The sequence below is a fragment of the Zerene cesonia genome, chromosome 13 (assembly GCF_012273895.1).
Source record: "Zerene cesonia ecotype Mississippi chromosome 13, Zerene_cesonia_1.1, whole genome shotgun sequence".
NCBI classification, from domain to species: domain Eukaryota; kingdom Metazoa; phylum Arthropoda; class Insecta; order Lepidoptera; family Pieridae; genus Zerene; species Zerene cesonia.
This window is the reverse complement of record NC_052114.1, coordinates 2,003,742-2,019,374: the sequence shown is the minus strand read 5'-3', so window position 1 is coordinate 2,019,374 and position 15,633 is coordinate 2,003,742. Positions and strand designations below refer to the sequence as shown.

At 32.9% G+C, this 15,633-nt stretch overlaps 2 protein-coding genes across 3 annotated transcripts; one reads left to right on the top strand and one right to left on the bottom strand.

Moving 5' to 3' along the window:
* Positions 1-1,909: 1,909 nt before the first annotated feature.
* LOC119831397 lies at positions 1,910-5,038 on the bottom strand. Its single transcript, XM_038354722.1, has 3 exons — positions 4,899-5,038; positions 4,176-4,293; positions 1,910-2,433 (listed from the first exon to the last, which is right to left on the bottom strand). The coding sequence occupies exons 1-3, from the start codon at positions 4,914-4,916 to the stop codon at positions 2,234-2,236; spliced, it is 336 nt and encodes a 111-aa protein (XP_038210650.1). The 5' UTR covers positions 4,917-5,038; the 3' UTR covers positions 1,910-2,233.
* Positions 5,039-12,183: 7,145 nt separating this feature from the next.
* LOC119831527 lies at positions 12,184-14,600 on the top strand. 2 transcript variants are annotated; one of them, XM_038354932.1, is made up of 4 exons: positions 12,184-12,235; positions 12,628-12,743; positions 13,649-13,766; positions 13,994-14,600. In XM_038354932.1, the coding sequence occupies exons 1-4, from the start codon at positions 12,212-12,214 to the stop codon at positions 14,546-14,548; spliced, it is 813 nt and encodes a 270-aa protein (XP_038210860.1). In that variant the 5' UTR covers positions 12,184-12,211; the 3' UTR covers positions 14,549-14,600. The 2 variants fall into 2 exon arrangements, with proteins under 2 accessions (XP_038210860.1, XP_038210858.1); XM_038354930.1 differs by lacking the exon at positions 13,649-13,766 and adding an exon at positions 13,221-13,344.
* The last annotated feature ends 1,033 nt before the right edge of the window (positions 14,601-15,633 follow it).

Sequence of the window (15,633 nt, the reverse complement as noted above, 5' to 3'; positions counted from 1 at the left end):
TAGATAATCAATTAACGATACGTTTATTTGTATCAATATATATCGTTGAAACAGACTATATAAGCTGGAGTTGCAAATATATTAACATATTTTTGCACAGTCGATATTTTTGTCTATTTAAAAATATTGTTTTAAGTTGCCCAAGCTAGTAAATTGATCTCTCAGACCATTTTTATGTGGAGTTGTTGTCTTCCTTTAAATTAACTTTATACTTATCTTAACACAAATTCAAACAAATGATCGAGAAATGAAGCGAGGCATATATTCCGCTAGATAGTATTCAGCCTTACAGGCCGACGCCGGCGTAACATACGAGTTTCAGTGTCGTAATTATAAGTGAACGGATTTGGGTAGTCGTGTGTGTCGACCGCAGAGTAATTTGATATAGTTATACAATACTCAAACTATTTAGTGTAACAATTATTTATCTGTAGTGGCCTGGTTCTATATGACATTAATTATCGATTGTAACTATAAATGTCCTGACCGAATTTTAGCAATGGTGAGTCATAAGAGGTGCAGGGGCTGTGTGTAAACAATTTATTTGTATATGATACTAAAAGTATAAGAATATATCATATGAATATTATCATCATTTATCAAGCACTCGACCAACAGCTAAGCTTTTTTACAGAGCGGTCGTGTGACATTTATTAAGTCTTTGTTAATAAAGCTTTCGTAAACTTCTGCTGAAATACCTAGTACTCTGTTGCGTGAGTTTTTGGTTAAAACATTCATACGTACTTAGTAAGAAGGTTAAAGTTAGTCCATTAGTAATTTTTTATCATGTGACAACTCCCGGTCTCCTCAAGGAAGATGTAATTAATACTTTTAGTTATTTATGGGTATCAGGTTTCGCTAAGATACTACTACAGATAACACTTTATCCAGTAGCAATAAAATGAACAATCAGCAATTACAAAAGTATTTTGGTATTTTACTTAAAGAAGGATACACATTTAATGCGCAGTGAAAACGTACTGCGTACATCACTTCCCAAGGTAAATAAAAATACTAAAAAAAATATATCATGTAATTTTTCCAGTAAAGCAATGCCTTTGGGAATTCGTATAAAATAAGATACATAGACCAATCTAAAAGTGCAACTTTATTTCAAATAAAAAGTTAATATCTAGTCGCCGTTAATTTATTTCTCATAGCATTCATGGTATCGATTTCTTTTTAATCATACAAAATGGTATTTCGTATGTGCCTACTCTATGTTTGTATTATTATATTCACCTCATTTTAACTCGAGCAGTTAGACTGCTACGTGACAACTATTTAAATGGTCAATTACAACCGATTTTTTCATATGCATTCTAAATTGGGAAGGAGTTATGTAAGTGTATACGACGCAAGATTTTTGAAGTGGCAACCTCTGGTAAGTGATCCCGACAAATATTAAATGAGATGTACTATCTACATGTCTGTCTCTTCTTCAAGGGAGGATATATAATAGTTTTTTATTTGATAATTCCACGGGAGCGAGAACTATGCAGTTAAATTCGAGGTCTATTTATCTTTTCCTTTGATTTCGTGGATTGAAAGCTACGAAATTAATAAAGGCTATAAATCGTTTAAAATGATATTAATTACCTGGATGGTATTTACATTGTAAAAGCTGATAATTAATTTATTATGAATTTTAAATAATAGTCGTTTTAGATGCCTCTGAGCTAAGTTTGGTCTTGCTATTACATTATTATAATTATTTAGACATGTGACATCTGCCAACCCGCACTTGGCCAGCGTGGTGAATTATGGCCTGAACCCTCATAGGAGGCCTATGTCCAAACAGTGGGAAATATATGGGCTGATGATGATGAATGATTAAACACCATGACTTTCGTAGGCATTTTAAATAAAAAACAAAACTATTAGGTGGTCATTCATTTTTCAGTGAACTGAAAATAAACTACGATTGCATATATGAAAACATGTATTTTTTTTCAACATTCACAAAATATAAATAAAATGAACATTCTATTCAAGGTTTTCACATAAAATGATAACATTATTTTCCATTCATCCCTTTCTATTAGATATCAAAACATAAACATATAATTATCATTAGCAGCATCGGTTCACTCAATTGCTTTAAGCCACGACTCGATTACTATATATGTACATGATATTTTATATTTTAAAATTATCATATCACATTAAGCAATCCAATGAATTCGCACACAATAATGAGATAGAAAACAAAACAAAATTCATTGAAACTCCGCTACGATTTATATTTTTTTCCTACGTGGTGTCTAACGCCCCATTTGTAGTTTGCGTTCTTGTCTGTCTTCACAAACGTGTGGACCGGGCCCGTGACGCCACCATCTTCGTGGTCGTGGTCATCGTGATCGTGGTCGCGGTCGTGGTCAAATTCATCTTCACCTCGCTTCGGCCGCTGCCATCTTTCGTAGCGAACTGGAACTAAAATAACGAGAAGCTAGATAAAATTATTGCGTACGGGACACTTATTCCTTCAGGGTCTAATTTAATCAGCAGATTTGTACGTGTGGTAAGAGGATACAAAATGATTGCTAGTTATTTTCATAAGCTACTATGTAGAACAATAGGAATGTCTTGGAAGAATATATTATATTGTATATACTTTTTATTTAAATTATGGATTTGTAGCATTGTTTCATAAATGAGAGATTATTTATGAATAGAAAAAAAAAACACGAGACGGTTTTGGAATCTGTGTCATTTTGCATTTTGTAACGGTGTGACAAAATGACGCGGGTTCGAATTCTGCCTGGTGATAATATTTTTTTTTATTTTTTATAAACTTATACTTTTTATTCCTTAAATCTGATGTGACACACAAAACAAAACATCCATAAATTAAAAGGACGATTTATTACGTCACTTCCTTCACGGGACGATATTGTCACGCTATTTACGCGATACACGCGTTCGTATCAAATTTATAGCTAGTTTCCCCAGTTTATTTCTTTATTTCCGTAGTCAATCCTTTCCTTATCCTTTATCATTTAAAAGTGAGCAACGCTTTGCTGAGGCCCTACTTCTGCAAATATTCATGGGCGTTTGTGATTGCTTACCACTCGGCGAACCACCAGCTCGCTTGCCCGCTGTAACTTATAAAAAGATATGAACTATACTACTTTTATCCGAAACATTTAGTTCCATTTCGAAGTTTTAGTATGGCAGGTGTATCTTGTACTATTTTATGGATACACACCACTTATATAACGCGCATGATATGAAAATTATGCCGTTAAGCCCAAATATAAGCGTACTAAACATAAAACGTACTTACAATAAAATGCTTTTCACGAGTACTATTTAGAAATCTGTGGCTTTGCTTTCTATGGATAACCATTATATCAGATTGCAACTATTATATAAAAACACTTGCTTTACGTTTTCATATTTCCAATAAAATCAACCTTGTAACAATAACTCCAGCAATCTATCGGCCACTTGTGTTTCTAACCGCAAACAAAATGCGTAACACACGGTGTTTTAGCTATATATCATATTTCATTTTTGATAGTATTATGTTAACTGCTTTTTAACAATTTTGTTTGCTTTTAACTAATTTTATAAGCAGAGAATGTTTGATGTTCCCTGACTTCATTGTTTTGTGACGATGTTCATTGCATTAAAATTGTAAAGATTGTCGAAGGGTTGGCCTGTCTACGCGAAAAACTAAAACTTTTTTAAATGAAATTTAATATAATTATATATATAAAAATCATTTTCTGTTTGATAGTCTCGCTAAAACTCGAAAATCGCTGGTCTAATTTTTATAATCATGGTTTTGGTGCATTCTGAATAGCCCAGGGAAGGTTTAAAAGGTAACAACAATACGGAGGCGGGCGAAGTCTCTCAAAATATTCATAATTTAAGATAAAATGACATATTGTTCTTTAAAAAGCTCTGGTCTACACTAATGTTATGAAGCTGAAGAGTTTGTTTGTTTAGTTGAACGCGCTAATCTCAGGAACTACTGTTCCGATTTGGAAAATTCTTTCAGTGCACATAGCACATTTCTTGAGAGAGGCTATATGACATCAGGTGCTACGTGGGTAAAACCGCGGGGTACAGCTAGTATCAGTATCCACAGTAATCAGTAGCCACTGATTCCAAATTTCTTCAGATTTCTTTAGAAACTCAAATATATTGTGAAGTAAAATAATGCTTACTGGGAATTCTATGAAAAGGTGGTAAGGGAGCGTATCTGGTGACACGAAGCGGCCTGTGTACAGTGAAGAACGGCGCTGACCACGCTGAGCTGGTCACCACCACACTTGCCAGGAGAAGCTGTAATAAACGATGTCACACAATGATTTCAGATAAAATAACAAATAAATTGTATTGAATTTAATGAAGAAATTTAACGATGACGAACAAAAAGTTACAATAAAAAGTAAAAGCTACCTAGATGTATTTTATGCCACGTCCTATTTTTTTGTATATTTTTATATGGAGCGACCGTTAACTTTCCTACAAAAAACAGAGGTTCTGAGTACGTGACATTCTCTTTTTCATTCTATTAATATTTACTAAATTATATCATCATTTTTAATAATTTTTTTTTATATCATCATTATTAATATTACTCAGGCAGAAAGATAAAGAAAGTAATAATGAAAAAAATACTTCAAGTTTTACTATGACCAGTTCAAAATTGCTTCAGACGAATTCTTATATAAACTTGTATGTCATTTGCGCTATAACTAGTACGTTATACGTATAGGATTATGTTATCTGTGGTTGTACGTAAAGGTGTATAACCGCGGGCTAAGTTCGCAATCAGACAGTAATATATATCACATACCGTGTCACCCAAAGGCATACTGACCAGCCCTACATAAAACCGGTCCAGAAATCACCAAATGTCAAAATAAACTTACATAAACACTTACCAAAGTGTAGCAATCCATATCACACGAAATAATGAAGCCTATAGTGTAAATGCGGCGTTTATAAAGAAAGAAACGAATTTGTACACTTTCTATCGGTTGTACGCTTGACTGAATTTGAATTCGACTTGCATTGGTCTTACCGTCTGCGAGGTCTAGTTAAAAGTAATTTTGACGGAATAACAGTTGGGATTCTAATCGTAATGAACCTTTCTTGGATACGGCGAGCTGATACAGTGACTTATAGTAACATCTGCTGTGTTGTTTTGTAATTAGTACGTTCTTTTATGTTTGTATGTAACCGACTACTTTAGACTCGATTTTGACCCACTTTAAACAACAGGTTTAATTCAAAACTTGAAGCACTTATCAAAGATCGGTGACAATTTAATGAGTTTATCTTATTATCTTAATTAGGATTATTTATATTTTATTAGGTATTATCTCTATTTTATTAGGTATTATCTCTATTAGAGTCCGCGAGACAATTAAATTTCTATCATTAAAGCATGTTTTAAGTTTTTTTACGTATATTTTGGAACATGTGACATAACTGAGATCTTAAATGTTTGTATAATATTATGTATTTATATGTATTAGCATAAATACCACAATACTATGGTACTACATAGATTAATTGTATTATTTATATTCCATCTTTTGATTTGTTATATTATTGAATGCGTATTCTTCAAAATATATCGGACTGCCATCTGTTGCCCTTGTTGTGCTGTTGCACAGCTATGAAAATACAAAGCTAGACATATCCTACTTGTGATATTATAAATGCGAAAGTTTGTAAGGATGTGTGTGTGTTTGTTGGGTTCTGGGTTCTGGCAGAATTAACAGCATCATGAGTCAATTGACTTGTGTTATGTTCAGTGTTTTGTCTTTTTTGTTAATTGTTGTGTGTGTATTTGATTGTGAATAAATGTATGTCTATGTCTATGTCTATGTTGCTCTTTCACGCGAAAACTACTGAACCGATTGCAATGAAATTTGGTACGTAGACAGCTGGACAACTGGAATAACATATAGGCAACTTTGTATCCCGATACTACTACGGGATACGGACTTACGCGGGTGAAATCGCGGGGCGCAGCTATTATTTAATATAAAAAATCCCTACACCGCCGTGAATCCAACGTTAATCCAAAGAATGTTTATTATAAATTAATCTTATAATTCAATCTTGTCGTGTCGCGATTGGCCGCATTTATCCTTTATTACAAATTGAGTAATTGGCTTACGAATTTTATGTTCATTGCGTAAAAAAGGTACATTTCAAAGAGTATCTATATAGTAGTAAATATAGTAGTATATATATAGTAGTAAACTTTTAAGAGAACGTGTAGCTGAGAAGTTATTTTTATATTAATAGTGATTTTTTTTTACAAATTTTAAAACATAAATATAGTATTGAAACAGCTCCTGATTCTGGTTGTTATAGTTGAAGGAAATCGCTTAACAACAGGTGGCCTACTTGTTCAAGCAAGTGCTGCTTGATCTATCATAAAAAGTAAAATATAAGAGAAGAATAAATATAAATATAAATCACAACAGCTAAAGCAGTGGTGGTTTAGTGGCCTTTGTTTTTAATAAAAAAGTCGAGGGTTCCAGACTAGAAGAACTACAACTAATTCACGCCACCACGGCCCGAAACGGCGAAAGAAAACATCGCAATCTGCCAACTCGCACTTGGCCAGCGTGGATTAAGGTCTGAGTCGTCACAGAAAGCGTGAACCTGCACTGAGAACACAATATAAAAACTCAAAATTTTTTATTAGCTGTCCCGTCTACTCTTTTAGCTAAAAATAGGTATTCAAAATCAAATATATCTAAATTACTCCCTTTTTCAAACGATTTCTCACTTAGGAGACGATTTTTTTTGTTCAATATGTTTGTTCCCGTTGACCTTGGTAAAAAATGGTAAAACATCTTTTTAAAATATGCAGCTGTGATTTTGGGTCGATAGGTAATTTTTTTTTACTTTTTTGCGTACGCAAAGCAGCATCGAAGAGTTGTTTTATACTGTTGCATAATTAATTTGTTAAACAAAATTGCGTTTTATACGCGTGAAATTAATATTATATTTTAAATATAAATCACGTTGTTGTTTTAAAGAATGAGAGCAATTTTTAAAGCGGTCCAGTAAGTTGCAATGTTACAAATATTTACATCAGTCTTCTTGTTTGCTGGAGCGCCTTCTTGGTACCGTGGTTAACGCTTGAGCGTAGAACCGACGGGTCTTGAGTTCGATTCCCGGTGGGGTGTCAAAAAAAATGTCTTTGTCAGGCAGGACACAGAAGGCTTATCACCTACTATTTCATTAGAAAAACAAGTGAGACAGATGTTCTCTGATGATCTGCCCCATACCCCACCACGACTACACTTTTGCGTTTGCTGAAAATGTCTATTGCTTACAAAAACCTTTAAAAGCTATCGCCAGTTACCAAAGCGGTATGATATTAACCCATTTTCAACAAAGTTTATTATAATTGCATTTTTCATACTCAAACTCAAACCTTTTTTTTTGCTCTCTTAACACAGGTTATATCTACCTAGAGGGCCAGAACCTCTCAATATAATTATACAATTTATTTTATTTATTTATTTAGGTTTATTAAGATGAAATAAAGATTTATTTATTTATACAATTACACTTTTCAAAGAAGCACTTTTGAATCGTCATAATATAACATTTTCTAAAGTTTCTACGGTGGAGAGCTGGTAAGATACTCAGAAGTTCGTCTTCATCATCATCATCAGCTTATATATGTTCCCACTGCTGGGACACAGGCCTCCTATGAGGGTTCAGGTATAATCCAACACACCGGCCAAGCGGGTTGGTAGATGTCATATGACGTTATACACTTATTTATACACAGACTATTGGGGCAGAGAGAGGGGTGTAAATTTGGGATATATGGTGTAAATTAATTTTATATATTTCAACCTGTTCACTATTGTGTAGACAGTAGAGCATTATCTATACAATATTATACTTTGAAATGTATTTCTTTCTATTTGGTTTTCTCCACTTTTAATAATGGCGTCTTGTGTTTGAAAAAACAAAAAGCCGAGGTTTTATATACATTATAACAATAACCATAACGTTTTTTTGTTCTTTACGAATTATTTTAACTGTTTAATAATTATGTTCATTTTATTTTTTTTGAAATAATTAACTAAATATACAATGTAAAAAGTGAAGTCCCGTGTCCCCTACTAGGGTATGGGGCAGATGATATACATCTGTTTCCCTGATCGATTTTCTTTATGGACAAGTAGGTGATCAGCCTTCAGTGTCCTGCCAGATCGAGACATTTTTTTTATTGTCCCCACCGGGAATCGAACCCAGGACCTCTCGGTTCTACGCTCACGCGTTTACCACTGTATCAAGGAGGCGGTCGTCGAAATATACAATGTAAAATAATCAATAAATGTTTACACCTCAAATCAAACGTATTTAATTAATTTCATAGGTGAATGCAACCGGACATGTCAGTACAGTCGTGCACGAAACTAGAAATAAATAAATAATAGATACTATAAAATTCAAATGTGTTTTTTTTTATTTTATTGTTTATATCTAGTTCCTTAATGTGGTTATTTGTTTTACGGAGATAAATGTTTGTTTCACGTTTGCATTTAATAAACGCACTAATGTGCATATTATGTATTTCTTCATTATTGCTAGTATTGTGCAGTTCCATTAACCAATTATATCATGTATGTTCGATAGGAATTTTTCATTATTAGAAATTTGCTTCTTTATTTTATTTACCGCCTCCTTGGTGCACAGGTTAACGTTGAGCGTAGAATCTAAGGGGCCTGGGTTTGATTCCCAGTTGGGACTCACACAAAAAAAAATTCGGTCTGGTAGGATACAGAAAGCTGATAATTGTCCGGAAAGAAAATCGATGTATATCATCTGCCCCATACACCAACAGGGGACACAGAAGTTCACTTACATTAGACACATTCTTCATTATTTTCTGCTTTCTATTATAATGGAATATTGGTCCAAAAGCGTATGTAACTCGCCGAGATTATTACATATTACATATTGATCCATCAATGTGAAAAATTTCATACTAATCTAATCAGTTTCTTTTGCAGGGTTAAAATAAATCCATCCCCACTAACCAACACTCTATACATTATCGTATTTAAATCTATCATCTATTTCAGCAGTCATGTCAAGAATATAGATACTTTTTGTAAATACTATTTATACTGTAGTAGTCCCTTCGAGTTGACTTTGTGTATATAATGAAACTGTAGTAATGAATGTCGAAGTGCACAAAAGCTTGTTACCACACTCTGCATAGACATGTTAATGCAATTTGCTCACCAGATCATGACCATATCGATGAATAAAAGATATTAATGCTTAATGACTTTCAACACTTCTGTCCCTGACTGTAATTATCTGGCACACTTTCGTTCGTTTCATAATGGTTTATTGTCTGTAACCTAATTAGCAATTCTGAAACGTGAAATGGAGTTATTTTTTAATATCATAGCGGGCTACTGGGCTGGTGGTTCGCCTGATGGTAAGCGATCACCACCGTCCATGAATATACGCAGTGATAGTGTCTCTGCGATGCGCTATCCGCTTTTATAGAGTCTGGGATGAGCAAAGGATTTATAACTGAAAAAAAGGAATGGACTGGGAAGGGTGAGGAAAAGGATACGGGCCTCCAGCTCCCCCTCTCACCGTACGAAACACAATAGCAAGCTATTATTTCACGCCGGTTTTCTGTGGGGGTGTGGTACTTCCCCGGTGCGAGCTGGCCCAATTCGTGCCGAAGCGTGCTCGACTCCCACAGTGAGTTTCACACAATAACCACTGGGGCGATAACAAAAACTCTTTCACCATATATTTTGTGTATGTACGAGTAATATATTTTGCCTTGTTTTTAGTTCGGGTCAACCAAGACAAAAACGGGACAGACGGCTAGTATTTGATATCAGTCCTAAACAAGCTTTAAGTAGAAATTACGTCATGATAAAATCACTTTATATTTGCATATACACTGTAAACAAATAACACTAATGCATTCTATGCAAATAACAGTCAACCAAAAGCAGGTAAAAAGTGTTTCGTTTATATATTCGTATATCTAATCCCATGCACTTTTCAAGTTGTATACACACACATCTACATTGAATCGTAATTATATTACGTACCAGGTGCGTCCCGCGGTTTCACCCGCGTAAGTCGATACAGACGTAGGAATATCGGGATAAAAAGTTGTCTATATGTTATTCCAGTTGTCCAGCTATCTACGTACCAAACTTCATTGCAATCGGTTCGGTAGATTTTGCGTGAAAGAGCAACAAACACACACACATCCTTACAAACTTTCGCATTTATAATATTAGTATGATTAGTAGGATTTATCAAATGTTGAATTATAGTTATTATAATATGTATTTATAATGTTCAATTATTTGCTGAATTAATTCACAATAATTCATATTATTTGAATGATCAATCAATCAATCAATCAAAAACTCTTTATTGTGCACCTTCACAAGAAGAGTACAAACAAGATGTAAATAAAACAGCAGTATGAAGAGCACAAAAGGATCTTATAGCTTAAGCAGCGATCGATGAAGTGTATAAATGTAAAATGATGAATTTTTGTTTGTGTATATGTATATATTTTGTATTTATATTTGTGTATAGTAGTTAATTATAATTCTAAAGGATATTTACACGTAAATATATAATTATTGGATTGACAAGTTTGATAACTTTCTACAAGTTATTTAATCCAATTGCAAAGAGAGGAATTACGGCGGGAACCAGAAGGAAATCGGAAAGAAACCGGTAAATTGATATTACAGTTAAGCCAGTGATACAATGCGCTTAATATAATACGATCCGTTGGTATCATACTCTAATATAGATGATTTTGTTTAATCGAGGTCAATTAATAAATTTGCTGAATTTTCTAGTCACTATTTGCTTTCCATAATTTTCTTTGTTAAATTAAATTAAAAAGTAAAGGTACTCAAATACTAAACTTTCTATTTCCTATTTGTTATCGTAGTGTATTACACATTATATACACTGGTGACCTAAAATACAGCTTGTCCAGTTACCTAGTTTAGGGCTTAGGCACCAGTCTCACACTTAATTTATTGTTGAAATAAAATGTACTCATTTTTAATACTGTAAATGTAAACAGTAAGATAAGAAATTCATTTATTTATTATTACAGTAAGTAGGTATATATACTTAAAACATCACAGAGTACAAGGAGTGGTAGATTAAATTTTACTAAAGGTACATCATATATTATACTTCTAGACTAAATCTGGTAAAAAAAGTTGAAGCCAAAGTTTTTCTAATCCTTCCGTACCCAGTGTGCCCCAAACCTTACAAATAAGAAGCGGTAAATAATGATGGGATATTACATAATCTATTATTTTACGGTTGTTGGTCGCATTTAGTCGGATATCGAAGTTTTGTTGTCTATGCCAGTTATGGCGATGAACGCTCTACTTAATTGTAATTAGTTGCGCAAGCGCAGTGACAAAGTAATTAATGTAGGAAGTTATGTGGCGCTCATGAAGAAAACTGAACTTTATAGGATGACGTAATCTGTTCCGGCATTTGAAATTGTTATGTTCTATGTATATCAAATTGATATAGCGGTACGTCCTGGTTTCACACGTGATACGTTTTTTTCTCTCCACAAGAGCTTTCCTTGTTCCTTAACAAAACCTTAAAAAGATTGTCAAATTGGTCGAGCCGTTCTCGAATTATACTCTTAGCAACATATCTGGCGATTGATTTTTATCTATATAGCCAAGCCTCAGAAAATAACACTTCTAAGATTTGTCTTTGGCAACACCATTTGTTTATGTTTAGAGATAATATCAATCGTAATCATATTACCTATTGTATTAAAAAGATTAGGTAGATAACTTCTCGAATTCTTCTAAAGCACCGCATTTTGCTAGTAATATTAAGTAAGAAAATGAAGATATTCAGGATAATCGTAGTATAAAAGGACTAGTACTTATTATTCAGTCTTTAATTTAAAGAACACATGAATGTTAAATAGATGCTTATAAAAATGGGGATAAATTTCCAAATATTACAGATAAATTATTTCATTATATCCAATCGAAACATTCTCTTTCGATGATGTCTTACGACCTTGCCCTCAGCTTTCAAAAGAGTCAACAAAGAAAAGTATCGGAAATTTCTTCAACCTATTTCTTAACTGTCACCGAAAAGCCTATAAATAAATTGCCAACCACTATTGTGTTTCAAAGGTTGTCAATATCTCAAGATGTCACAACGTCTCAACGAAATGGTATTATAGATTTGAAACCATGAATTATTACAGAAATAAGTGAATGTGGTTTAGTGAAAGTGATCGATTTAAATTTGTAAAAGTGTATCATCTGTTTTGGTTCTATTTTTCTATAGACGATTTTACCGATAGTGAATTAAAACAACTACAACATAATATAACGGCTAAATAGTTTAGTTCACAAAAAATCATTATCATCATTTAAAGGATAAATAAAATCAGAAAGAAGTCAACAATAGCCGGGTTATAAAAAAAAAAAACAACAAGAAAAACATAAAACGGCATTCTAAATTCAAATTAGGCGCGCAAAGATTAAATAAATGTTTACCGAAAATCATTTATCTACCTCGAAAATAATAGTAGAATACTGTATTAGTAAATATTAATTTCAGAAATGGTTTTGGTGTTTCCTTGTATTTTATTCTGGATCTGCATGGAACCCCGTCAAAGCTGCTCCGAATCCTCAAAACAGACCAAGTACTATTGAATCTCAAGCAAAATTTTTCCAGTAAGTTTTCCGTATATTATAATTATAAGACTTTTCCATCTATTTCCTAAACACAGGAACAAGTAAATGGATCATAAAAATAATATCCATATTGCCAATGAACACAAACAAACACTTCGTAAATTACTAGTAAATACAAAAAAATTGGGAGGTATCTACAACTCTGTATCTACAACTCTTAATTATTTGAATAATTAATTAGTTTTAATTTTCACGGTCTCAAATTACAGCCTTGTTAAAATTAATTAACTAAATTTAAATATTTTAATACATTGCTGGATATTAATTCTGTGACTAATATATTAATGTCATTATAAATAAAACATTCGAATAGAAAACATGATAACATTTATTTACATTTTCTTTGATTATTAGATAGTTTCCACACTAGTTCTCTGAAGCCCAATAAAATGCCTAAGTTTATATCTACCCTAAAATTAAAACTAATTGAACTAAATACTAAACCATCATTTATAGGGACTTTTTCTCAGTACAGTTGAGCCCATACAAGATAGAGTTTGGTCATGTTTGCGAAGATCCGAACACGTGGGAGCAACGTTACGAGAGGAAAGATTATAAAAACCACAGGGACATGGGAAAAGTAAACGGCATTTATTATGCTTTGCCTTCTTACCGCCTTCTTCGCTGATCGTTAACGGTTTATAGAAAATGTGTAATTAATATGAATCATTAACGATCTCTATGCTCTTATTTATCAACTACGTTGAATGTGTATTAATTTCAAAGTAATTGACCTTGAAACTAAAATTCACTGGAATTTATTTAAAATTGCATCGTTGATATCTCTTTCTAGTTTCAAAAAAGAAAAACAATATTATAAGCACATTCCTTAGTAGTTGATCTAAAATCGAATCTAACTATTGTCTTTCGCTTCGCTTGGCAAGGTATAGGCAGATGCCTACTTCGGAGGATTTTGACCAAGGCCACCGATTGGGCAGTGAGGACCACTTCACTGAAAGGCATGAACGATCAAGACCTTCATCTGGATTATTCAATGCTAAAGTACGCTTCTGCTTTATTACGTTTGATACAAATGTACATTTGTAGTATCATACTACTGAGTTATTACATTCAAACAGTATAAATCATCATTAATTTTATTTTTTATAAAGATTACGCTGTCAATGTTTCTTGCGACTGATAACTTTTCTTTTTCCTACTAATCTTCTTTATTTTACAATTAGTTTAACTTTTCTATTATATTGGTATTAATGTGTAACGTTTATAAGGTTCGTTGGGGCGACAAGAAAGGAGGATATGGAGAACATTATTGGGATCTAAATCACGCAGGTCACACAGACGACCATGATAATGGTGATTACGATTCTGATGGTCAATATAACCATGACACGTATGATGAACCCAGTGAACTATCGCCTTCATATGAATCTAGTGAAAAACAAACATACGACGAAAGTGAACGTATAAAGAGGGCTGATTTTGAAAAAGCGCGAAAAGAAATAGAAACACCGAGAGGTCAATATGATCAAGCACATTACGCTAATGAAAACGGCGGAGAATTTAGTAAAAAACAAAAGAAACCAAGGGAGAAACACCACATAGTGTTAGTGGTAAACCAAAGAGAAAGAGAGCCTAATAGACAAAAGGATATGAAGCAGTTCGTGCCCTACGAGAGTCGTTTAGGAGTTAGACGTCATCAAAATCTAGAAAGTTCCGTAGCTGCATCAGCTCCAAGGCTTTTCTTTGAATCGTCCACGGGTCATGTAATAGATAGAACTACTGGTCAAGCGTATATGTTACAGCCAGTTATCATTAATCATTAGAGATAATTAAAAACATTATTTATGAAACGTAATTTTATGTTCTGTTAAGTGTTAATTTATTTGAATGTTCAATAAATATTTACATTAAAGATTTCGTGTTTCTTTGTTTTGTGACAAACGGTCTTTATATTATGTATCATATTATTAAAAAAATGTTGTTTTAAATTAATTTCAATTATGTATAATCGATTGAAGACACTCTTTGCTCACTACGTGCTATACGTATTGCATTTAACTCTTTACAAACACATTTTTTGTCATTAATATGAGCCTAGCCCAAGATTTACTTTATTTATAAAACTACCATCAAAGGCGTGTTGAAATTTCTGGTGTGATACTTTTAATTATGTTAATGAATATTAAAACAGCATAATTCCCACTTGACTGCATGCGATTTGCGTTTAATAACAGTTGGCACGTCTTTCTACACCATCCTTCCTGCACTTTCACTATAATACTGGATAATTAGATTTAGCCAAAGATAAGCAGAAACAATATATGAATAAACTAGTGTGAAATGTCGGACACTACAAAGCGAAATGCAAATATTTCTGTTAATGATTGAAAAAATAAAAGTATACATACAATGAGATATATGAAATGTCACAACTCGATATTTTCTAAAATTTATGAAATAATTTGTATCCTAGAGCTTTGGAGAGATGGAGAGATATTGTTCAAACACTTAATTGCTCGGTACCTAAAATTACGTCTAAAAACAGCAGTAGGTATAGTACCTTGGTATAGCCGTTTATGATGACATGTTTTCAAATTAAATGAATAATAAACCTATTACAACTTTTTTATCTGCTAATTCACGCTTTTTCACATTTTCAAGACGTCATTCCCGATCCGACGAGTACTATTTGAGACTATTTCAACTGACTAGCTTTGAGATTATGAGATAACCCAAGATAACTCAGAATTTTCGACTAGGCGAACCGATTTGATGATTCTGAAGAAGTTCTCTAGCAATTTGAAGAAAATGAATCATCTTGTGGACTCAACTATTCGACGATATTTTTATTAATGGATAACTTTATTTTTTATTACAACAAAAACGTATAATTAACAAAAACATTAAT

Bases quoted from the DNA above. Each gene is read 5' to 3' on its own strand.
- LOC119831397 (XM_038354722.1), bottom strand. The intron at 2,434-4,175 runs GTAAGCATTATT...TCGTTATTTTAG, and splicing joins ACCTTTTCATAGAATTCCCA to TTCCAGTTCGCTACGAAAGA.
- LOC119831527 (XM_038354930.1), top strand. From the start codon at position 12,212: ATGTCACAACGTCTCAACGAAATG. The intron at 12,744-13,220 runs GTAAGTTTTCCG...CATCATTTATAG, and splicing joins TCTCAAGCAAAATTTTTCCA to GGACTTTTTCTCAGTACAGT. The intron at 13,345-13,993 runs GTAAACGGCATT...AACGTTTATAAG, and splicing joins ACCACAGGGACATGGGAAAA to GTTCGTTGGGGCGACAAGAA.